This window comes from Lagopus muta, chromosome 8 (genome assembly GCF_023343835.1).
Source record: "Lagopus muta isolate bLagMut1 chromosome 8, bLagMut1 primary, whole genome shotgun sequence".
NCBI lineage: Eukaryota > Metazoa > Chordata > Aves > Galliformes > Phasianidae > Lagopus > Lagopus muta.
This window is the reverse complement of record NC_064440.1, coordinates 4,024,107-4,049,739: the sequence shown is the minus strand read 5'-3', so window position 1 is coordinate 4,049,739 and position 25,633 is coordinate 4,024,107. Positions and strand designations below refer to the sequence as shown.

Here is a 25,633-nt window from a genome sequence, read left to right as displayed (position 1 = left end):
GGACTTGATTTTCTCAAGTTGTATGGCAGATTGTTGTTTTACGATGGGAAACAACAAAAAAAAAACCCCAACCTCTAATTCTTGCAAAGCATCAACAGAGGGCTCTGCAGCCTGACTAGTCCTCATGCATGCACCACAGCTTCTGTGCCCTAACCAGGAACCCCTGCTCCTGCAGGGAAATGGGGTACTGGCTTTGTAAGCTGTGCTAGAAATACTGGGAAGATATTATTGTTCCTTTCTGAGCAAAAGGAAAGAAAAAGGGCTGTGTGATGTCCCTCTCTCAGGTTCCCCCTGCCCAATGGGGACAACATCGGTGTGAGCACTGCAGGAAGTGGAGCAGGGCAGCAGCTGTATGTTCCTGTGCTTCATTATGAAGAAGTGCTAAAATAGAAAATTAAAGAAACAGAAGTGTTTATCTGAGAGAACTTCAGTGGGAAACAGTTAAAGCTTGCTGTTGTTTACTAGCAGACTCTGATTGTCCAGAATTTGCTATATTATACATAATAAGTAACTGTGTGGAAGTGTCTTACTTAGCAAAGCCACATATCAAAGCAGCAAAGCGGATTTGTTGCCAGCTATTTGTTTCAGTACTCAAAGGGTTTCATTGAAAGTCTGAAAAGGGAAGTTGTCTTGAGGCTTAGATCTGTAATTCCTTTCAGCATTTCCTTTTAAACTTCATGTTTACCTTCTGCAAAAAATCTAATACCACCTGTTTGGTGCAAATTTAACAGATATTTTTCATACTTTAAAATTTGGCTTTTTCTCCAATCCGGAAAAGTTTTGCCCTAGACTAGGGTGAGATAGTTAGCTTCTGCTGTTGCAGGAAGTGGTTTGACTTAACTTTTTTTTCTAGCTTTCTTTCTATCTTTACAAGCTGAGAGAGATTAACCCAAATGCTGGCTATGGACACGTGACCAAGAAGTTTTCCGTTTTTTGAAACAGTTAAACTGTTGCTGGTTGATGACCGTTTGAGATGAGATGACGATGTCTGCGAGGCTGTAGGTAAGGAGTCTTAAATTCATTGCTATCTAATTCAGGAAATCTGATAATGGTTTTAATAATATCTGTAACTGTGTTCTGTATGCTTTCAATACAGACTGTATTAGCACGACTATTTTATTGTCAGTTTTTTTCATTTGAAAACAATGTGGAGGATGCTCATAAGAAATTATGCTTTAGATGTAAAATTGATATTCAGAATCTAAAAAAAAACCTGTCATATCCTCAGATATCCACAATATTTAATCATCTGTAACATCCTGAACTAATGATCGTTTCTCCCATCTGTATCCCTTGTAAGTAGTCATCCTCAAAAGTAGAAAAGATCAGCAATACTGCTTGGGAAGACAACTTGAATTATGTTTCCCTCTTACCTTGTCTGGCTGCAGCTAACCCTGTGTGTTTAAATGGCTTCCTTGCTGGTGACTGTGAGGGTTGTGATCAATAATGGTAAATTCTGCAAGAGTCAGTGAGTGGTGGAAGTTCGTCTCTAGTTGATTTTAGGTGTTACTGGAGACTGAAGAGTCTCTTGCCCTGCTCCACGTCAACTAGCTTGCTACTACTTTATTACTCATCAGTCGTTGCAGTAAAAATAGGGCATGGGGAAGTGTAAGGGTCATTGTACAAAAAATACCCCTGGTTTACCCATGGGGACTGTCAATGCATCTTTTTATGGAGTATTTCCACCACTGCTTGGTGAAAATGCCACAACAGAATGTTTCTGCATAAAGCTATTTAGATCCAGCCTGCTTTGTCATCTGCTTTGGAGCCAGCCACAAAGAAAAAGAAGAATGCAAAATTAGCTTTAGATTTCTCTCCATAAGCAAGCACTGCTTTCTGGCTTTTAGAGATGTACAAAGAAATCGCGAGGTTGGAAGATGTTCAAATAACACAATAGAGTGTTCTGATTACAGACACAAAGGAGAGACAAGATTTGTTTTCCTGCTAATACATAGTTTTTGCAAACTTGGTGACATGCTCATGTTTGTAACTGATAATCTTATTACCATTAGAAGCAACTTGTTTTTCATTTGGAAATATGGGTCAGAGTTGAAAGAAATCACACATGGATTTAAGTTCATTTTGAAATCATGTATAGTAATCAGAGACAGATTTTGGAGCAGCGTTGTAAGACTACATTTCAGATTTTCTATCTATATTTGGAGGAAGAAAAGTTGTCCTGCCTGCATACACAGCCCAGACAGGGAAATTGTATAAAAAGAACACATTGTCCTCCTGGGCTGTCTGTTGTGGGTTTTATGCGACTGCTTCAATGTTTTAGAGTGATTTGAAATGCTTTTTTTTTTTTTCATAGAGCTGTGAGATTTGGTAAACTAAGTTTGGATTCTCAGATTCATTTTTTTTTTAATTCTCTTCTTTGCCATTTAGCTCTTTGTGTCCGAAGGAAATTCATTTAAAAGCAGCATTTCTTGTTCGCTTTACCTCTCAATCCAATTACATCAGTAGCACATATTTGTTCATTTTCTTTTTCAAATGGAACAACTAGCCCCAAAACTCTGTGTTTTAAACTTTATACTGTATACTACAATGAAATTACAAAACATGGCTTTTGCTGTGCTGTCCAGAGAACTTCAGCTCAGCTCTGTGCTATGGAGTCTCACAGACTTTTAGCAGCAGGAGAAGGTACCTCCTCGTGGCCTGTTTCTACCAGGTCACATGGTGCTTAGGAGGTTGTGTGCAACGTTTACCAAATTCTCTGAGGCCCACAGTGTGCAATTCTGATACTTTCTGGAAATATAACTCTGCTGCATCAGCTCAATTGCTTTGAGTTGCTAATCACTGTTGTTGAAGCCTGCATGCTTGTAAAATCTTTCCCTTGATGCTGGAGAAGCCTCTCTGTTATGTGTGCTGTTAATCAGAGATCTGAAACATGATGTTTGTACTGATCCTTCCTAACCTGGCATATCTAAGTGTAGCTTGAGTTGATCTTTTAAAAACAAAAGAATGCATCACTGGAACTTCAGCCAGTTTCTGTGCATCCCATCTCTCAGTTAAGACTTCTACATGGATTTACCGAATCCATTTCACAGGTGGTGGTGGATGCCATCTGTATGAAGTTGCTTTGATAACTTTCATGGTTTTCTTTGTTGATAGCTTTAGTCCTGTACCACTGAGATGGGTTGAAAGGTTGGCCTTTGACTATGTATCTATCATGATAATTTAAGTGCCATTCAGAGCACAATAACAGTTTTCTTTGCCTGATAGCACATCCTACACAAAACCACCTCCTTTTCCTTCCTGTGGAGACTTCCAGCATCTTTTGTCACTGTGAAACTGTTTGCTGCAATGCCGTTTTTGTCTCAGAGCAGGCTTTGCTTCAGCTCATTTACAACAGCACAATCTCCTGCTGAGTTTGTGTTTGGAAACCTGCAAACTTGTTCTAGGTGAGGGTGCTTTAACGTTATCTGTTTCTGAAACATTCTCACAAAATTGATCTGCATGTATCAGTGGTCTCAGTCTTAAGTGTACTGGTAGCTCTTTTATCAGCATCCAAAAGGGATGATCATTCACTCACATAGGAGTGAGGCCTCGTATTATGGAGTCTATGGACTCCCATCATCTTTATTGCTTTATTTACTTATTCTGAAGGACAGTGAGGTGACGACTTCCAGCCTGGATGAAATAGGAGGAAATGTTTTGGGTTTTTTATTTTTTTAAGAAGGTTATATGAATGGGAAAAGCACACGCGAGTTTTCTGAGCTTGCTTTTGCAACCTGAGCGGGGCAAATGGAACCCCTACTAGCACTCAGTCTCCTTACGTGGTTAGCTCTTGCAGGATGCTTAGTGGCTGATAATTGTTTAAGGCACGTACGTCATGACATTCCAGATAGTTAATCATTCACTTGTATTTGAGCTGAGTATTGTGGATTTGTAGTGTGTGTGGTTTTTTTTTTTTTTCCAAAGCCTATTCCTGTGATCTAAACAGGCATAAACAAATGAACTTGAAGTGACTTCTGACTCCTCCAAGACACACACACGAGTTTTTCTGCACAAGTGCAACATGAAAAGGGGAGGTGGGTGAGAAAAGGAGGAAGAAAAACCCAGAAGTGAATATGACTGAGAGCTGAGGAGATGTGCTTTAAGGATGTGCTTGCCTTTTGTTTCTTCTTTTCCTGCCCCACCCTGAGCAAAACCACCACTGTATTTGCTGCTGAATCAGATACCAAAGCACCTATCTGAGCCAGATGTTGAAGCTCCTCTTAGACCAGGTGTAGTTCTCCTGAACTTATTTGCTGCTCGGAGTGTTATTAAACTTTCTTCCTTTGTGGGCAGGGAGCGAAATGACATAGATAATTTGTAAAGATATTGCAGCGTTGGAGTTCAAGGCTCTGAGAGAGTAACCTTCATGGTTGGTGGGTCCAGGTCCAGCCTGCAGGATGATCTCAGTATTCATAGGAATCATAGAATGGTTTGAGTTGCAAGGGACCTTTAAGCCTACTCATTTCCAACTCCCTGCCATGAACTGCTTGTCATCCACCAGATAAGAAGGAGCCAGGTAATGCAGAATGGAAGATGGACCCAACACTGTCATTCATGTGGGAATCCTCAGCCAGCATGGTAAAGCTGATAGGAGCCAGACCTCAACACATACTGTAGAAGAGTCTGATCGTAACTGCTGCAACCACAGCAAACGAGAACAGAAGCTTCTCCAGGCTCTATGAGTCAAAATGCATTTCTAGTGAATAATTTTACTGCAGATAACTAAACTTTTTCCAGAAGGAAGATATTACATCAGATTTTCCAAATGGCCAAGTGTTCTCACATGTACTGATTTTTTTTTTTTTTTTTTTGCACTGGGTTGAGAGGCTTGTGCTGGAAAGGTTAATGTTTCTCATATCACCGGTATGTTGCACAATGGTTACATTATCAGGGGGAGCAAAAAAAAAACAACAACAAAAAACAGACAAAATGTACTGAAGATTAATCATCACTAATCAAATTCCCACAATGATTTTTTTCTGGAGGAGGCACTTTGAATGGCGAAGAAAGTGGAGCCAGCCCAAGTAGAAGCATCTCAGTTACTCCTCAATTATCAATTCTCCTCAATTGGTGAATGAAGGCAAGGGTTGCCATCAGTCTTAACGGGGGGCTTTGATTTGATCATTTCTTCTATTCATGCTTGAATTTCCCTTGGAGAATTTTGCAGGGGCTCCAGATTGAGTAGTGCATAGCTTTATAGACTTGAGATATTCAGAGATGCTTGAGAGACTTTGTTTGGGAAACTTCTTGTCTAGTTTAATTTTTCATCTAAAGTTTGGAACTTTCCATTGTATCTTTCCACAAGTGCAAAAGATTGAAGAAAGGGAACTCTCAAGACATAGAGCAAAAATTTTATAGTTCCCACTAATAGGGAACGTGAGCTGGGTTAGACCGTCGTGAGACAGGTTAGTTTTACCCTACTGATGATGTGTTGTTGCGCTACACAGAGGCTTATTATCAGAGATCCATCTTTCACTGCATACAGATGTTTGGGGACTGAAGCTATTGCACTGCATGGATGTTTTAACTTGGGTAGGTGGGATTCCCAGGGCTTGCTTTGCACCCAGATGGAATCGACGAGGAATATGAGCTCTGTCAGCTCTGTGAGTTAGGATACTATATGCACACAGCAATGGCAAATGTAAGACACAGTGAGCACAGCTGCACAGCCTCAGAGAATGGGGAGGAGAGATGTGTATGATGTTGATCCCTCCCTGTGTCCATTCCTTAGGGCTTGGGAGGGAAGAATATTCAGCCTTCAGACATCACATTATGCACTTAAGAAGGAAAGAGACTAGAGGGTGATGGTTTTATTAGGGAGTGTAGTGAGAGGACGAGAGGGAATGAATTTAAACTAAAGATTCAGATTAGACATTAGGAAGAAATTCTTCACCATGATGGTGGTGAGGCATGGGCACAGGCTGCCCAGAGAAGCTGTGGATGCTCCATTCTTGTGGACGCTCAAAGCCAGTCTGCATGGGACTTCGGACAACCTGATCTGGTAGGATGGAAAGTTAAATAGAAATTACTAGTGGTTCAAAAAGGGCTTGAAAAGGCATCAGATACTTCCTTTAAAAAGAGTGTTTTGAAAGTCATCAGTTAAAACATGCAAATTAAATGTAAGGACATCAACTCTACTTACACCACTGCTCAATTTTACTATTTAAATGCATGACTCTTTCATTTTTGCTCTTCACAGCCCCCTGCGGGGAGGTGGTGGGGGGCGACACAGGTGAATGCCACTCTTCTCACTTATGACTGTTGGTGTTTACTCACCAGACCTGGAATTGCTGCATTTTTGCTGCCACTGCTGCAGGCTCTGACTGCTCCTACTAAGTGCAGCACATCTGTGTGGGATTGGGAGTTCAGGTGGCTCTGCTCCTCTCGTATGAACAGAGCATGCATACAAGGTTTCTGGCGTTGTCTTGAGTCACCTTTGTGAAATAACGTTTTGATGCCTGATCAGACATAAAACAAAGCAAGTTTTCAGTAATAAATTTAGGTGCATTTACTGGAGCTTGTACTCAAACTTCTCAAAGACATTCTATTTTTAGCAGCACTGTACCCTTGGTATTTACCTTCTGCTGCAAGCGGATGCCTTAGCTGCCGATATGAGATAGCATCACATCAAACCAACGTCTTTGTCCTACCCCTTTGTGTGCAGGGGAGCAGTGTAGCAGGGCAGGCACTGCTGGCACCTTCTGCTCCTCTCAGGGCCCATCAGAGGTGGTTGGCAAAGAGAGTAACACGGGTGCCCACCAAAGGCAGAAGAGGGGCTCACTCAAAGCAAACCACAAAGAATTTCCCCTTCTAGTTCCTGCTGTAGCTTCAAAGTTTTCTTGTAAATTGTAAGTGCTATCTCTGCTGCCTTTCACAGCGCTTCCCTTGCAAGAGCAGCAAGGGAGCTCTGCAAAAGAAAAATGGAGTGTGGGAACAGATCAAATGTATCTGGAGCTGTATTTTCCCCCCTCAGATGGGAAGTGGGAGCAGTGAGAAGGAAGGGAGCAGCTGTAGGATCACAGCTGAGAACTGCTGCAGATATGTATGGAGAAGGAGGGAGGGAGGGTAGGCGGCACTTCCATGTGCACAGCACGGTGATCGGATGCTATATCAGGCAGTGGGCAGGAGGGGATCTGGCTGTCTGAATAAGAAGTAGGCCTCTTGTTGTAAGACAAGTTGTGCTAGAGAGAAGTTATTTTATCATGTTTCCTTTTAATATTGTTTTTAAAGTCTGAGAAGTTTAAAGCCTTTCCTGTTCAGTAAACAGAATGATCAGGCTGATGGGTTTATAGAACTACAAAATGGATAACAATATGGCAAATGTGCAGTGATCTGTGCCCCAAATAATTTAGAGGTCAAAATCTGTGTGTACTCTTACCCCCTAGTCAGTACGAGGTGCTTCCTCCACCATAAGTCAACCTGTTGTCTGATGTGGACATGAACGTGGTGTAGGTCATCAATATGCTGTAAGGTCCTACCCAAGCTATCCTTGTGATGGATTACTTATGTAGTGGCAGTCAAATGGAAACTGAGTTTCTTTAGCTCATAGGAAATATGTTTCTTGGGCTATTCATGGCAAGCTTGCTTGCATTTTAAATTTTTTTCTAATACCTCAGTTTGCCTTGTGGTGCTAACTCTTCCACTTCTCCAGAGAGTTTGGGATGTTCCAAAATTACCATTGCCACATGTCTGCTTCAGGTAAGCATGGAAAGTTTGGATGAATATCTGAATCTCTGTGAGGAGAAGTTCTGCAAAATTGAGCTGGAAGTATTTCAAGCAGTCTTACTTTGAGATTTCTGTCACTTCTGCTTCTGCTTGTATCTGTAAATACGGCAGGAATAACCTTTCCTGTAGTATCTCATCACTTCAGATCTGGCAACATTAAAAGTAACAACGCTTTTCTGAACATTTAGGCTATAGAAACAGATTTCTTTCAAGCACTGGAGAAAATTTGTGATTCTTATGTGATCTTCCTAGAGAAAACATTGGATTTTTTTTTTTTTTAATTCAGAATTAGACAGCTTAAAACTAAAAAGTTGCTGTGTGGCAAGTGTCATGTGAAGATGTAAAATGAGTTCAGAGGTGCTCAGTCTTATTCATGGTGGTTCTACGGCTCTACTCTGCACTGCTTTGTAGCATACAAATATTTGGCAGGAAGGATAGAAGTAGGAAGAAATTACCTTTTTCTCACCGGATAGGATGGTGAAGGATGGTCATGAGTAACCAAACAGTATTCCTCTCATCCCCTCTAGTACTTCTGAGATTTTATTTGGTGTTAAATCAGTTCAATTGCCATGAATTTCTGTGATGCTCAGAATGTCTTCCTGTCATTGGCTCAGTGGTTGAACCACTCTCATTCTGCTATTCGTTATCTTAGAATGCACAAGAAGTGATACATATCAGACAAAGCTTTCCATTAAAAAAAAAAAAAAAAAATCATTGTAATGCTGTATATACACAATGAGTTTTTGCCATTTGGAACATTGTAGTTCAACTTGCACAGCACGGAAAATGGAGGCAGGTGTTGTGGATCAGATGCTCTCCAGAAAGAGATGCAGTCTGCTGCCAACAGGAAGACCTAGAAGGAATTTTATTTTTTTTTTTTTTCCCCAGGCATGTTCTTTTACATATTCAACTGAATTTCTACTATGGACAACTGTTCTCAAAACATATGTAGGCCAAACCGTACACAAAGAATACTTTTAGCTTCAAGTTCTACTTGAAAATGAGATATTAAGTTGACATACGAATGATGAAAATAGACTCCATTATGCTATCTTATATGATATATTGTGACAGACACGCTTTTGAAACAACTGTTACCTTTCCTGGGACTTTCACATGCAATATCATTAAGAAACTAAGTGACGCAAGAGGAGATATGGCCATATGCAGTCACTTGCTGCCTTGAAGAAGCTTGTATTTTTGTTGATTTGAGTATTATTATAATGATATTTCCTAGCAGAATTTTATTTGCACAGGCAAGCCCTGTGGTTAGCAGATCATGGAGAACTGCAGACGGATTTGTAGTCATTTAATATAGATGTGAAGAGTTGGTCCTATCTGCAAAACTTTGGAAGAATATCCCCTATTCTCTTTCTTTTCTAGTTAAGCCATTTACTATTGTAGATAGAAAAATAAAAAATAAAAAAATCCAGAGATAACATATCTCTCCCCTATAGTGTACAAGTAGTTTATTCAGATCTTTATTTTTTTTGTTGACTGATCCTGCTGTTTTTAATGGCCTTCACATAGCAGAGAAGAGACCTAAGGGCTTTAGGCTAGTGTAAGATTTGAGAATGACGCAGAGGAAGACCGTTGGTCTCTGCTTAATTCTAGTTTGACTGGCAGTCTAGCATGTCTGTTCATATTCTCTGTCTCTCTTCATCCCATCCTTGTGAGAAGCAGAGCAACATCTTGTAAAAATTAATATTTTCACCAAAATTGTGTATTTGGTTAAGATATTTTGCTGCCATCTGATAGAACTCAGGCTAAGTCTTCTATTATTTGTATTTTATCCTTCTTTTTTATGGTGAAAGGTGTTATTGCTAGTAGAAAAATTTAGAACAAACTACAGTCAAGCTTCACAGCACTGAGGCACTCCTTGTATTTTAGTGCTGCTGTCAATAGGCAAGAAATCACCGAAGCATCCAGCTGTAACTGTCTCAGGTTAGCAGGCTGCAGTCTGTATTACAGACTGTGCACTCCTGTGGGTCTGTGGCACATTGCAAGTGATAACTCAGATGCATGGTAATCTATTATAAAGCATATCTCCACACCTGGCTCAGTATTGCAGTAAGTAGGGTGATGTTATTTTAGGTGATAACACAGTTTGTTCGTATTAGGTATTAAGTTGGTACATGAGAATTATGTTGTTATTAACTAAGTTTTATTTATTAGTAAGAGAGTAGGTAAGGTTGACATGATCATCATATCAAGGATCAAATTAAAACCTTACTTTATCCTAAGAGTTGTTTGACAACAATGCCTGGAAGTACTGTCTAAGAACTAAGAACTACTACTACTACTGAACTAAGAACTAAGACTACTACAATTTTGGCCAAGCTAGGCCAAACTTTGTCTTTAGGTACATCCTTCCCAGAGACTGTATTATTATTACAATAATAATCCATAAATAAATAAGGGAATATTAAGCCGAAATCCATATTTTCCACATGGTAGCCGAAGAATGCTGGGTGGTGGAATATTGCTGCAAACAAAACAGAAAAGATTTTCTACTCTTCCCTTTGACATGAGAGATGTATGGACAACTGTCCATGTAAATTAGAGCTGTCTGTAGATCTCTGTGGGACAAAAGAATGACTACAAGGCAGCCATTAGAAACAGGAGGTGAGATGACCTCTGTGGTCCTTGCTCAGTGAGCAGTTTGTTGTGAGAGGCATCCCTGAAAGTCAAACATGGCTTTATCAGGTAAGAAGGTAAAAGGAACTGTAATAATTAGCCCTATAAAAGGAGGAATTATTGTAAATGAGCGCGGCTATATAGGAAGTAGGAACTGTCTGCTGCTTACTGATGAAATTGCAAGTTTAATTGATAAGTGAAACGATGCTGTTAAGGTTAGGACATTTAACATTTTACAGCAGACCAAACTCTGTGTAAAGTTCTGCTTTATCTGATACAAAGGGCTAAAACAGGACTACAGACCCAGGCAGTGCTGAAATAACGTTATTCCTGATCTCCCTCTCTGACCAGAGAATGTGACTGGTGGCTGAAATAAAATCTACTTCCTGAGTACAAATTATTTCAGGCTGAATAGCATTTTTTCTGCAATGGAAAAGGCATAGGAATGCTACTACTGCTTTGCATTTTCACTACAATGAATTTTCTGTTGTTTTCTAAGCTGGCATCAGGACTCTCTCTGCTGTTTGTGCCCTGGGTGCAGATGTGTGACATGTTAGCTGTGAGAGTGGCATGCTGCAGATGGCTGGAAGAAAAAACAATAGAGGTGGAACACAGCGGGCAAAAGAGTAAAAAAAAAAATAATAGTGTGATAGTTTATTTGTTGTCCTCTCTCTTTACCTATAGGTGTTTCATCTGTCCCCCTTCGTTTCCATCAGCTGTGCGTTAAGCATTTCCTGCCCCTGAGCTGTACTTCAGCAGAGATAATGTACAGCGTGGAGAAGGCTCAGAGTAAAATCCAATGGCAGAAATATTTATGTAGGTGTGTTGATTTTAAACACTTCTCTCAGAGACACAGCAATGTTTTCTACTTCGCAAGAATGCTCTGACTCACCACGTGTGGCGTGAGCTTGTTCTTGCATTTGTTAACTCCTACTTCCTCTTCTGTTTTTATAGCCTTTCAGACCTGTAGGTTTAGTATATTGGTGACCCTAGTGCTGAATTTTATTTTTCCTTGATATTATTTTGATAGGCTTTGATGGATGCTCTTCATGTACAGTGTTGCTCTTCAGCTGAAAGAATGCAATTCGTGACTGTAACCAGGTGCACTTCGATTTAAAGTGTTTTCATGTTGCACTGAACCCCTTCATATTCACTGTGCTTCTGACTTTGATGCTGTAAAATGTCCCCGAGAGCAAAGCTGGAAGAAATTAAAAGCTGATTTTGATAAACACTGAAAATTATATGCAACGGTTTTAATTTCTTAATGTTGAAAAACAATGCAACAAATAATATTAATCACAGACATATTTTTCCTTTCTTGGATAATGGTACTTGTTATAAATTGAATTGACATTGAAACATAGGAATAATTCGAGTCAAAACATAGAAATACTGCTATCATCTTGTTTCTTGATGAATTTGACTTTGCATTTCTTTCTGATTCATTGCATAGTGTTGCTTCACAAAAAACTTACATACAAATATTACTGATACTGTACTAAAAACTCAGGAAAGTCACCCTACCAGTCACCCTTCTCATCATATACTCGCCATTTCTGGACATAGCAACATGTCAAAATGAATTAAAAACCTGATAACTGCAGTATGAAACTTGCTCTAGATCCATGAGCTGCTGTAGGAGAGGAATACTTGCTGGCTGTCACTGTGAGATAGAATAATCAAGCTACCAAAGACAAACAAATAGCAGTGAGATGAATCATTTACTTCTGTAATTCCTGCAGAAAGCTATAAGTTGAAAACATTACGAGTTTTTCTTTAGTTGGAAAGTTAACAATGTTACTTTGCTTCCTTTATCATCTCAGAAACAGTGATTATAAAGGTAATAGGGACAGAAAATAAGTCTTTTTGCAAAGGAATATTTGAAATAATTGAAGTATTTTGACTGCTGAAGATTCTGTGAAAACAGTGCTTTTGAAAGAAATATTATGGAAAATGTTGGTTTTTTTTCAATTGTTTTATCAAGACTTAGCATTAAGTGAGAAAGCCAGAGATCTGTTCTTTGCATGTCTTCAATATTTCTCTTTCAACCTGAGCCTGATTCTCAGAAATGGGGCGGCTTTACATTGTGTACAGATTTGCATGCACTGTAACCTTTCCATTGCTCAGCTCTGCAGTACTCTTTGCTTTCACAACATGTGTACAGAAGTGAAATCAGGGCTATAGTTTATTATCCGTTTACTTGCCAGATAGATAAAATGTCCCTTGCCCATTTGGCAGTCACATAACACCTTTAGTTGGTGTCTGAGCTCTGACTTCACGTCAGCTCAATTCACCATGCAAGTGCTGTGTTATGTACTTCCTAGCATCCCAAACAAGAAGACTAATTCCCAGGAGAAGCAGCCCCAAGTGCTGACCCACTGAGGCTGCTGTTCTCCTGGTCAGTACAGCCCCATCCTTCCTCCACTGAAAGATTTAAACTTCCAAGGCAATCTCCAAAAGAGGTGCTTCATCTACGACTGACTTGGTTTTGCTCTTCCAGATAGAAACGTGATTTGTCCCTTCATCTATGGGATTCTCCTTGCTCCATAAGTAATCTCATCTTCTCATTTTCCAGATATTAAAGCTGTCCTTTTCCACTTTTCGCCTTCTGTGTCATCCATCCAACCTCATGTGAGGGCCTTTTTTTTGCTCCTGTACTTCATCCTGACTTTTTCCCACCCTTACCTGAGCTGCTACTTCTGTTTGACACTGCCTCTGAAGATGTACTTCTAAGAGGGTTTTCAGCATTTTCCCCTGTTCCTTTTCTCTGAGGTGAATCCCATAAAATCCCTTTACTCTAGAAACCCACGTAAATAAAAGGAGGGGGGGGGGGGGGGGAAAGCCTGCCTTGGTTCAATGCCTGTATCCAACAAATCAACGGTAGGAGGTTTCAAAACTAAAATTTATATCCAGATGCTAACTGTTTGCCAAAAGGCAAATTAGCTAATTATATAATGAACATGAAGTGCCTCATAAGCAGTTGTGCAGGGCTTGGCAGCTCTGTCTTCCAAAGTAAGGGAAACAAATTCCCCTGCAAAACCAGCCTGAGCTTGGCCCCAGCCATGCTAATAACTGTTTGGAGGCATCAGATTGTAAAAGCATCAGATAGGATCCTTCCTCTCTTTTCTGTTAATGTTATGTCTGTTTGCTGACTGTCTCCCTCTCTGTAATTTTCTGGAAATATTAAAAAAAAGAGAACAGATTTTGATTACTACCAAATTCTTCCTGCAAGAGCATTTGCAGAGCTCATATTGAGGGTGCCATCTACTGGCTCACAGAGCTGGTGACACCGGGCAGCAAAGGGTTTCTACCTGGAAATCCCAAGGCAGCAGCTTCTGTACCTTATGCCTTTCAGATTCTGCACAATCTCACCGTGCTCTACAGGCAGACAAACAAAATCTAAGAGAGGAAATACTGAGAGTTTATTTTTCTTTTGTTTGTTTCTTGTAATTTCGGTGTTTCACATTATAATAAAACGAGTATGAATTAGTTTCAGTTTCAGAAAAAAATGAGCTGGGGCTCAGTCAGATTAAAATCAAGAGGTCTTTGCAGACTTGGAGTTTACTGATGGTGCTCCTACTTAAGATCTGGGCATGAGCTTCTCATAGTACTAATTTATTTATTTTTTTTAATAGAATATCATGTACTGTAAACATCAAGCAGAGAATACTTAATTGCAACCCCATAAAACTCCCAAGAGGAGATATGTCAGAGTTTTATAGGTGGAGGATTTCAGAAGCAAGTCTGAGGGATGTGTTTGAGCCAAGCATTAGAACGGGGACACAGCCAGCTCTGCTCTAGTCTCTCGAGTCTGATCAGCTCTCCAGCCTGGAGTCTTCTGAAAATCTGTTGGGAAGTGATTTTGCTTTGACACCAACGTGAAATACAAAATGGTTTGACTCTCCAAGTTTCAAAGAAAGGAAAAATGTTTTTCTGCATATAACTGCTGCAGTTCCGACTGCCAGAATGGCAGAGCATCTCTGCACCATGGCTTTGAGTGGTAGATGCTCTGATGGGTCTGGAGAAGCATCTCAGAGAGGAAGAACACTCAGTGCCATTTCCAAAAGGTCCACATCAGTAGGTTGTCCTAATATCAGTACTGGAGCAAAAATTGATCTGAATACAACTGAGTAGCAGGTAAAAGCTTTAGCAGTATTTTCTCCTCTCCTTTCATGGTTCAACTTCTGTAGGGATTCTTGCATAACTAATTCAGTGCAGGAAACAAAGAGCATGAGCTTTGCTGTTTGCCTGGAAGTTAATGTTTCTATCATGGCACATAACGTTAGGTGGGTGATGCCTAATGTTGAAGCACTACCTCCTTGTTACTCTATTCAAGAGAGCTGTGTTTCTTCATGCTTCTGTATCTTCAGCTTGTGAGTTTAAATCCCTTTGGAAATATTCAAAAGGTATTTGGACTCAGTTCTAGGCATTGTGGTGATCCAGCTTGAGCAGGAGGTTGGACCAAATGACCTCCAGAGGTCCCTCTTAGCCTCAGTCTTTCTGCTGTACTTCGACCTTTCTTCTTTATTTTCTTCCACATCTGTAGCTGAAGGGCATCTTCTGGAAGAAAATGATTTACTGGGACCAGGAAAGGATAAAGGTATGAGATCTGTGTCCTCCCACCACAACAGTGTTCCGTAGTCTTGTCCATACTGTAGTAGGACATGCTGTAGCACTCCTCATGTACACTAGTACCTTGTCACCTTATCTTCCTTTGCTCTGAAGCCTTCTTAGAAATAGACTTTTGTGAAATCAGGGAGTTTCATTGTCAGGGGTTGAGAAGAACTTGCTTCCCAACTGTTGAAGCATGAGAACTAATGTGCCCAACCATCTTCTCATTTCAAAATTTTAAAATCGAGAGCAGAATCAAAAATCTCATTCATGCTGCTGTTAAAATAGTTAAAAATGAAGTGTCTGTTTTTTTTTGTTGTTGTTGTTCTTTTGTTGTTTTTTTGTTGTTTTTTTTTTAGATCTGAGTTTGAGTTTAGGATACTAGTAGAGTTAGTTGTAATGTGATTCTTTAGTGCACTTGTAACGTGTATGTATCAGACTGTGGAGGTAAGATATGTTAATTGGTTCCAAAACATGTCATTTTCCCTTGAAAGGTTTAAAATGTGTGGCACGAGCAGGGCCAAAGACAAAGTGTAGTGGCTGCCAGCTGGACATGAGAGAGGCTTGCAGGGAGATTAAACCACGCAGGAGAATGGCTTTTGAGATAAGGATAATCTTTTACATAAACCAAGTCTTCCAAGGCAGTTGAATGGGTGAGTGATAAGGACAATAATAGAACTGCAGAATGACACAGCTGATAGTTATCCTGGTATTCAAAGATGATCAAGAAGTTGCCAGCAAAATAACATCTCTTGATTACAGTGACAACGTATGAGCAGCACAGATACTTTTTTGCATGAAGGATCTCTTGATTAATACTCTCATTTTGTGTTCTTCAGGTCAACCCAGTAGCCATGGAAAGGTCTGCAACTTCTGACATGGCCTCTGAAAAGCCAAATCCTTCCCACAGTACAGGAGCTGTTCAGATGAGGATCAAAAATGCCAACAGTCACCATGACAGACTAAGCCAGAGCAAATCTATGATTCTGTCTGAGAATGTGAAAGTCCTTGAGCCTGTAAGTAAAATACTCCGCATATTTCATGTCTTCCAAGATTTTAAAAGTCATGGAGTTATCTTGGGTGTGGTTAAGACACTAGCTTCATGACAGTCCTTTGCACAAAGGGATTTAATGGCACTATTACATTCTTAGATGTATGGCTAGGTGATGGAAGAACAATTTTCCTTTGCTGAAACACAGAATTTGGTGGCCAGAATAACGACATTTGAGCTCTCAAGTGTTAGAGTGCTTAAATACAGCTGCTGTAGGGGATAATACTTAACAGTATCAGAGATATGTCACAATTTCTAAACAGATGAAAACCAGACAAAGAAAGAAATAAAGAAAAAAAAGGAAATTACAGTTCTGTACATAAAGGATAACTTTGCCAATAAGAAGAATGAGGCTTGCTGTAAGAATGAATTAACTGCAAAATTAAACACTGAAGAAAAAGAAACCTTAATATTTTAATAGTTGACAGAGTTGAAAGAGCTGACTCATTTTTTTATCTATTACCTTTTTTTTCCCCCTGAAATTAAGTAGTTAGCAATGAACTGTTCCGCCAGTTGTGTCCTTGCCCCTGTACTCCTCCTGAGCTACTAAACTGATTGGTATGAGTCTCCCCTGGTTAATTTCCTTCCATAATAGTGGCAACTTGCAGCTGAGGCCATATAACGTTACAAAATTATTTATGCAGTGTTAGCCACTTTTTGGACTCCAGATCCATTTTGTTTTCAGAGAATGCAAATGAGGGAGAAAACTCTGCTGGCTGGGGACAGAGTCCCAAGTCTCGGTCACTTTTCACAACCATGTAAGCTATTAATTTTTGTTTTGTTCATATAATGCATTCCAATGAAATAATCAGCTTTCTCAAAAAGTTACTAAGTGGAGAAAGTCAATTCTACCATCTGGATTTTCTACCCTAAATTCAAACTCAAAATTCAAGCTTTGTTAGAAATACATTTGTTATTCCCAAGTTTCTCTGCTATGCCTGAACCTATTTCAGGGACATGTATTTCTGCAAAGAACAAAAATCTCTTTATATGTATCATTTCTGATCAGTTTGAACAATTCCTACAATTTCCCACAACACATTGCACGTATTTCTTCCTTTTTATCCGAAGCAAAATGTTCTACCAGTACAAACCTGAGACAATGCTTATAGTAATTTACTGGGAATACTATAATGTATTATCGGGAAGAACTGTACCTTTGAAGAAGTTTAAAAGTTAAGTATATTTAATGATGCCTAACATATTTTATTGGCTGTGTTTAACAAAAGGCACTAGGCTGCAGTTGTTTTTGACAAGCATGAAAACATCACAGCATGAGACTGCAAAAGGAATTATGTAGAGAAATTACAAGTGATCCATCTCTCAATGAATTATCCACCTCAATAGCCTGCAGAACTCAGCTACCAATTAACACCTACTTTATTACATGTTGGGATGTACTTAATAACTTTCATGTGTTTATGCACTATTACCTTGACTGATGCCTCTTGTACAATTAGGCATAATTGGCATATCAATATGCAAAAGTTAAAAGGATTAACCCTCTTAAAACTAATGAGCATTTCTGTATCCAGCTGCTAAATGAGACAAAATTAGCATTTTTCACTTTTGGGCAGGATTTTATCATGCAGTTTCTCATTGTTGATATTACCTTGTTACATAACTTTAGATTTGGGGATAGTATGCAGGACTGTTACAGAGCAAGGGCTCTAAAAAGTTAAATGAGACATAAATATTTCCCATCGCGTCCCAAAAACCATTGCAGGTACGATATCTGTTCATTGGCCGAGAGCTGAAAAGTTGCTTTGTGCCACGTTTGTTTAGGAGCTAATTATCTAAAAGCAGAGTTTTACTATGTATATGTCATTTTACCCAGCAATCTTGGCTCCAATATAGTAGAATGAATGCTTGCCATGCTACTAATTCCCTTTCTATTTCGATTCTTTTCATCTCTTTTTGCCATGCTGAATTTTCTGACTAGATATTGACAGACTGAAAGTGGGCGTATTTGCTTCCATAAGCCCCTTAAAGTTGTTTGGTGACACCCCAGCCGAAAGCAAAATTCCTATGGATCCCTATGTTTTCAAATACTTGCATAATACGCAGTGCAATTTGAGTTAAAAGACCACTGAAATTTCAATTGCAAGTGTCAACTGCATGCCAGCAAATCTGTGCATGCGACTTGGGAAGGATTTAGGGAGAAGCAATGGGAGGGAGCAATCCCTGGCATCCAGGAGTCTGGAAAGAGCAGGGCTCAGCTTATAGACACATACATACACAGGTACATTCAAATTCAGTAATCCTCTTTAAAAATTCATGACATACTTTCTTGGTACACTCACAAACCTCACTTCTACATTTGGAAGCACGCAGACCCCCGCTGAAAGATGTGTATTACTCGTGTGCCAGGCTAAGCCAATTATTTTGTGCTAGAAGGGGAAAAAAAAAAAAAAAGGATCTGTCTTGATTTTCTGTTTGGAAATCTTCAATTTTTGAAGAGCTTGCCTCTGTTCAGATCATTACAAAGTATCCACTGATCATTGCTTATTTTCGGTTTTACCTCAACTGTGTGTTTTTGTCCTATCACTGGGGAGAGATTTTTATTTCTGCACCTATTAAGAGCTGAATAAAAGACTCCATGTTACTCTGTCTCTGCCCGTATTAGGAATATGCCTACTATAATTCTATTAATAAATGGGTCAAATCCTCTTTACCTAACTTATGCAAAACACACCGACTCCAGTGGATTAAAGCAATCAGCATTTGGCACATTTTGAACAATCAGCAGAACTATGTATTTATAAAACACGCTTGAAAAAAGAATAAAATCAACACTCTGGGCATAAAGGGCAAAAAACAGACACAAATCTAGAAGGATCGCTGGTGATTTATGGAGAAGAAAATACACAGTTTTCTCAGAGGGATTTGTTGTATTCTACAGTGTTGGCTGTGATGTTCCTAAGCACACCTGGGGCTATACTTCTGAAGGTGGACAGATTATTTTCGGCAGTGTGACAAAGAAGGATATGCATCATACATCAGCGGGGCCATATGCACTTATGCGTTTTGTGGTAGTAAAGATGCAAATGGGGGAGGCAGGAGCTAAGTCATGCAAAAGTGAAATGTGGATTCTTGGGGATTTTTGTTATTTATTTGCTATGGAAATGCTTGAGCATTGTGCAAAGGTTGAAATGGATATTAACGTAGAGTTTAAAGAGCATAAATCATGAAGCTGGACACACACTGTGGTAAGCAAGGGCTCTTTCTGTGCTTAATGTTAATGTCTGAACCAGGAACGTAAATGAGTATTTGCTATTTTCATCTCTTAAACCCCAGGGAAGTGCATTTTGCTTCATTCAGAACAACTTCAAACAATGAAACGTCTTTTTTTATTGGTGCCTGTATTAAGAATTAGAGCCTATTTAGACATTCCAAAATGGTAATGTATTAGAGCTTTTTCTGATGAGGTTAAACACACTGGTAAGTTGATTTCTCCCTCTAATACATTACCATGGAGTGGGAAGCAATCTTCCTTTGTTTCTTACTCCTGTGATTGTAGCACACTTGCCAAAGTTATGGCTAGCCAAAAAGACAGAAATAAAATTGCTAAAAATATAAGCCTTCTGTTTAGCAGAGTTTTTGAGCCATATTTCACAATCTCGGGGCTTGTACATGTTTACTTCAAATCAAGCTTATAGTCAAGTTTGAGGCTTTGTTTGTATAGATTGTCCTGAAGTAGATCCTGATATTTAATTAAAATGACACTAAATCACATTGAATTGATAAGACTTGGCATCTCAAACAAAGGTAATTGCCCGTATTGGTTTTGTACAAAAATAGAGCTGCTTGGAAAATGTGCAGCCAACACAGACTGTCAACTCCATTTATAGATCAATATGTGAAAACCATTGATCAGGCAGGCATGTGTAACAGTAACACTTTGCATTTATTTGTTGTTTTTATACCATGTTAAGGCTTACAGGATTATCGGCTTCCAAAATATTTTGACTTCCTCATAAATATGTTATCTGTTTAATGTTAATTACAAGACAGACTCCAGCCCTCTTTTCGGTTTCATTGCTATGGGTAGTGTCAGCTGAAAATGGATTATTTCAATCTCCGAGAGATCATCACAGCTTCTTTTATCATATAGTTTATTTAGGGAAAGTTTCTGAGGATTTGTTTTTTTCCCAGTTTACTCTTTTTCCTGGAGGAAAAAAAAAGATAAATCTTGACAAAATATTTCTAGGAGCAGAAAACCTCCTGCTTTCATTGCTAGAGTGGAAGGTGACATTTATTGACTTATTATGTTCTAACAGTGAATTCTCCCCAGATAATCATGAACTAGTCCATAAACATAGGTCCAGTGTTAATTCTGCAACATAAATATTGTCACAAAACACAGAAATATCAATTGGAGAAACAAATATATCTGTTGGGCAACATTATCTTTATCCTTCCTAGAGCAGGAGAATGAGGAATGAAACACGCCATATGTCTTCTTGCTGTGTTCAGCCTGGTTCTGTACCTTCAGAATTGAGATCTGCTGTGTGTCATCCCAACTCACCCCTCTCATGTCTCTGTATCCCCATCCATCCTGCTGCTGATGAACCTGAGTGCATGAGGGTATTTCAGGGTTCTGTTTACTTCAGTGAGCAAGTTTCCCCATTGGAGCAATGGGATTTGGCTCTCAACCCTTTTTCAGGGTCTTTTTCTTAACTTGCAGGCATTATTTCATCCCCATATCAGAGCAAGTCTCAGAACAAAGTGTTTTGTTTTTCTGGTGTTATTTTTTCCTCTTTTTTTTTTTTTTTCTATTATGTGTACCCTGTGAGAAAGTATTCTCTGTTGTGTGTTGTATATTTTCTAAGACTTCAGCCAACATAATCTTTGCTAACAAGGAAGAAGTTAATTTTATTGTTAAACTGCCCGTTTTATTTACCATCCACGCATTTTCCCTGTACTATTTCAGCTGTGTTGCTTGATAGACAGCATCATAATGAGATCACAAGAAAAATGAAATGACCACTACCTATTTCTTCTTGAAAGCAAGCATAAATTCATTTCAGCTCTATCAAGGGAGTGGTGAACGTACTGGTTTGGCTTCCTCGTTAAACCAAACTGAAGTTCAGACGAGTCGGAAATGCTGATTTTGACTTTCGCTCAGTGACAGAGGGATAGAAAAAAAGGGTTCAAAAAACCTCCAGGTTTTTTCTTTCTTTCTTTCTTTTTCTTTCTTTCTTCTTCTTTTTTTTTTTTTTTTTTCCCAATCTTACATTATCTCACGCTGTGAAAATCTTTACTCTATTTACCGAGCACAAATTAGCCTTGCTAAAGGTTCTGAAAGTTTGCTACTTCAGCTTAGATCCTAAAACTTCAAAGAGAGATGCAACTCTACAAATTAGTGTATGCGCTCTGCCATGGCTATTTTAACTTGAACTTGACTAAATTCGTTTATAATTTAGTACTGATTGAACGGCGCCATGAATGTGCACGGGATACATTTTTTAAAGTTAGCCCTCTGATTACTAATTTGAATAAAAAACTCTAACCTTGTTAGCATCTGGACTTATTTCCATAATAACAACCCCTTCAGAACCTACAAAGTAATGAATAATTGACAACAAATGAAATGTTTTGATAGTTGTCGGCACAAAGCATGTTTAATGTTTTGTGTTGCTTCCTAGCTAATTATGTAGATGACACATTTGTCAGACCTTGACTGCCATTAGAAACGTGTTTCCAGAGGGGAGAAAAACAGGCTATTCATAGAGTAATTAACTAGAATGCTCAATGACCTGTGAGAGATTCAAATGGCTGCCAGTTCAGACATTGTTTTGTTACAGAAGCAGAGGGGTAATTAAAATTCCAAATTACAGTGCTATGATGAAGCATTTGTTTGTTGACAGTATACTCTTACTCTAGTTTGTTAATTCTTTTTTAAATTGCTTCTAATCCATTTTATAGCTTCAGGAGTTCCGTCTTTGAATTTACTGACAACTAATATTATGGTAAATGGTTCTTCGGCGGAGCACTGCGGGCTTGGCAGTTCCATGGGAGCACAAGGTGGGTGGGATGGAATAGCTGTGCTTTCCCTAAACTGACATACCATGTGCTGTCACCGCGACGCGGCGGACGCGGCACATCTTGTGACATGATATGTTCATAATCCTGCGGTAGGGAAGATGTCTGGTTACGGGAGGAGACGGCTCAGAGAAAGTAACGGTAATCAGACAAATTGAGGAAGGTGTCCTAAGACGTTAGAGGAGAAACCCTGATGTGGCTGGGTTAGGTAAGAAGTTTGAGAGCTGAGCTCTGGAATGGAGAACTGGAGGACAGTCGTTTGCAGGAAGAGATCAGGCACAAGCCATGAAGAAGGGGGGACTGCATCAGGCTGTTTGCCAACACCCTCTGTAGGCAGTGATGGACGTGACAGGGTACGACGTCCATTCCTGCAGAAATGGGGACTCTGCGAGTCCAGAGTGCTAAAGTTCTCTAAACAATGAGCTAAATGCAAGCCCGAGTGGAATATTTATTTACTTTGCCAAAAGTGAGAAAGAGGTTTTGTTAAAGAGATCTGACAGAAGTAACATGGTGTTTGATGCAGGAGAGCTGACAGCGGCATGGAGTGAGCGCTGATTATCCTGAAGACACTGTCAGCTAGGATTGATTTCCACTTTCTCCGTTTATGTAACGGTTCCTGTAATACAGCTGACCCCAAATCACGTTACCTTGTCATTTCTCTGCATGGATCAAGAAGAGATGAGCTGAAAATAGCTAGGCACTGACCTTGAACTTGCCGGAAAAGTGAGAAGTGACAGCGGGGTGTGCAGCCCGAGAGCGGCTGCTCTGCAGCTGCAGCAGCACCAGGGGGCAGAGCAGCACCGGAGATCGCGGCTGGAGCGGCCGCTGCGCTGCCGCTGTGAAGCACAAGTCTGACCCAAATGGCTTTCTTTTCCTCCTTCTTTTTTCCTGTTTTCTTTTCTTTATCGTTTTAATTTAATTTTTAATTTTTTCTTTTTTGATTTTTCTTCTTTACTTTTCTTTTTTACTCTTTTCTCCTTTTTTTTTTCTTCCTCCCCCCCCCTCCATTTTTTCTTTTTTTTTCTTTATTTCTTTTCTTTCTTTTTCATCTCCCCCCCCACCCCCAATTAATTTATTTATAGCTGGGGTGATGACAGATGGGAAAATCACCACTGACTCCAAAATCTGGAGCTTCCCATTATCTGTTACTTGAAAACACGAGTACCTGAAATGGTAATGAAATATCTTCCCAACTGAATGCATTGCTAGTAAGTTTTGCATCTTCTTTGCTGATACTTCTCCGTTATTTCCCAGGATCTGGAGAAAGCTTGAAATGCTTCTATTGTCATTAATATAGTTGTCTGCAGTTTCAGGGATGTTTGACAGGATTTTGAAAGCCTACAAACCTCTTTGCGTTTCAGAAAGATAATGATGTAAATATGTATATATAAATATATATATGTAGTTTAAAACTGATAGGATAAACTAAAAAAAGACTAAAACAGCAGAGGCTTTTTTTTTTTTTTTTTTCTGTCAGCTTTGACATTTCTCTTCTTCTAATTCATATCCTGAGGGGGGGAAAATGTCAGTAGTTAAATATTTCATTTACCATATAAAAAAGTATTTCTTTATTTCTTCTGTTTTGTATTTTCCTTGTATCTGTTCTTGTCTCTTTCCATCCCTTTGTGTCTTAAGCAGCTCTAGAGACTCAAGGATCTGGCTCTTGGGGTGTCCCCATAGATGCAAGTGCTCAGGGCAGCACCCAATAAGCACCCTGCAAGATTGCTTGCAGCAGTTCACACCTTCATTTGGCATCCCCAGGGCATATGTGCCTGCTGGAAATGCAATGGCAGACTGTCCTTGCTCCTCTGCCTATCCATCTGCTGATTCCCCAAAACTTGGACCTTTTATCTATCGTGATGGTTCCGGTGCGCTTGGATTCAGTCCACTGCTACAAAGTTTAATTGTCTTATTGAGTTTCTTTGGAAAAGGAAAACACTGCATTATTTTCCCCATCAGTAAATCCCTTTTTTTTTTTTCCTTTTTTTTTTTTTTTTTTTTTTTTCTTCAAGACACTCAGAGAGTAAACTCTGGTTTTCCAAACTCATATAAAATGGAAGTTACCTTTACACTTTCATTCTTTCCATCAAAATTGTGCAAACAATGACTTTGATGTTCAATGATGCGAAATGTAGCAACACCAAATATTTTCTCCTTGATGCCTTAGCCTCTTCAGAGCCAAAAGACAATTATGAGTTTGTATTAAATGCTTATATCTGAAAACTTCTGCACCATCTTATTATTTCATAGTCCATTCCATACATCTCTGTGTTTTTGTTTTTAGTAGGAAAACCTGTGGTGGCAGTCAATCCCTTTTCTCAGATTACAAGAGATGGGACACAAAGAAACAACTTCAGGTTGTTCCACAGGATTTTTTGGTTGGATATCAGGAAGGATTTCTTCCAGCAGAAGCTGGTAGAGCATTGGAAGTGATTGCTTGTGGAAGTGATCAAGTCCACACTGTGGAGGGATTTATGAGATGAGTGGACATGGCACTGAGGGTGTGATTTGGTGATGAGACTCTTAGGTCCAGTTGATGCTTGGATTTAAAGATCTCATGCTAGATGGTTCTATCAAATCTATACCTCTTGAGGTAACAACATTCCACAATGTTAGAGAACAAACACTATATGCTTAATATTTTGCTTGGCTTCCATGACAATCTGCTCCTGTATTTATTCATTACAACCAAGTGGAGAAGGAACTTGGTGAGGTTTTTCCTAATTCCAACGTAGATGTTGGCCGTCAAACATTTTAGTCATTTCTTCTGTTTCTTTACCTGGATTGAGGATTGATTCTCTACAGGATTGAGGATGATGCTTATCTGCTTTGCACACGTTCCAAAGTCTGCCTCAGAGCTGGGTTGACTGTTACATTTCAATCATGTTCGTTACTTAGATAATTCTATTCTCATCATATTAACTCTATTAATTGAAACAGAATTATTCCACAATTATTGCTAGTGTAACTGAGAGGGGAACTTGGCCCCAGGCCCTGTACATTTTCCTTATCTATACTTACTGAGCTTAACTATTTCACTATTTTTTCATCAAAAAAATCTTGTTTTGGCTCCCTCAATAATCAGGTCTTTTCCCTTGATTCTATACTCTCGTGCTTTTTAGCTGTGTTAGATTTCTCTCAGGCTTTTCTCGTTTAATAATATGTATTTCAAGAAATGCGGTTAAAATATAGTTTAAAGGAGTCTCTTTGGTAATATGTGTCAATGGACACTGTGAAAAGGAACATAAGCTGTGGAATTATGTTTCTCTTATTTTATCTTTATTAAGTACTGTATTACAGCTCCATTGTGGCATCTAACACGCTTCCTTTCAAAATGCCATAAGATTTGAAATATGTAGGTACTGAAACTGAGATGATATCAAACTTCCCATAGCTAGTCTTGGGCACCTGACCTGCATAGTTTCCCACAGGGGAAAAGTAAGCTCCATTTCTTTAAATTTCCAATGAGAAGGGACATGTGTCTCCTTGCATTGAGTTACATTACATCACATCATGTGACACAACGTGACCCAATACAACATGACAGGAGAGGTAAAGAAGCAG

At 39.3% G+C, this 25,633-nt stretch overlaps 1 protein-coding gene across 2 annotated transcripts in view; it reads left to right on the top strand.

The window, feature by feature from the left end:
- The first annotated feature begins 882 nt into the window (after positions 1-882).
- The window catches only part of ARHGAP15 (Rho GTPase activating protein 15), a 316,320-nt gene continuing 291,569 nt past the window's right edge, over positions 883-25,633 (top strand). The window contains exons 1-3 of one of the 2 annotated variants that reach the window (XM_048952881.1): positions 886-1,002; positions 11,047-11,182; positions 15,813-15,989. In XM_048952881.1, coding sequence (XP_048808838.1) covers positions 15,828-15,989 — 162 coding nt within the window. In that variant the 5' untranslated portion in view covers positions 886-1,002; positions 11,047-11,182; positions 15,813-15,827. Of the gene's footprint in view, positions 1,003-11,046; positions 11,183-15,812; positions 15,990-25,633 lie in introns of both variants that reach the window. The other variant, XM_048952880.1, reaches the window with a different exon arrangement.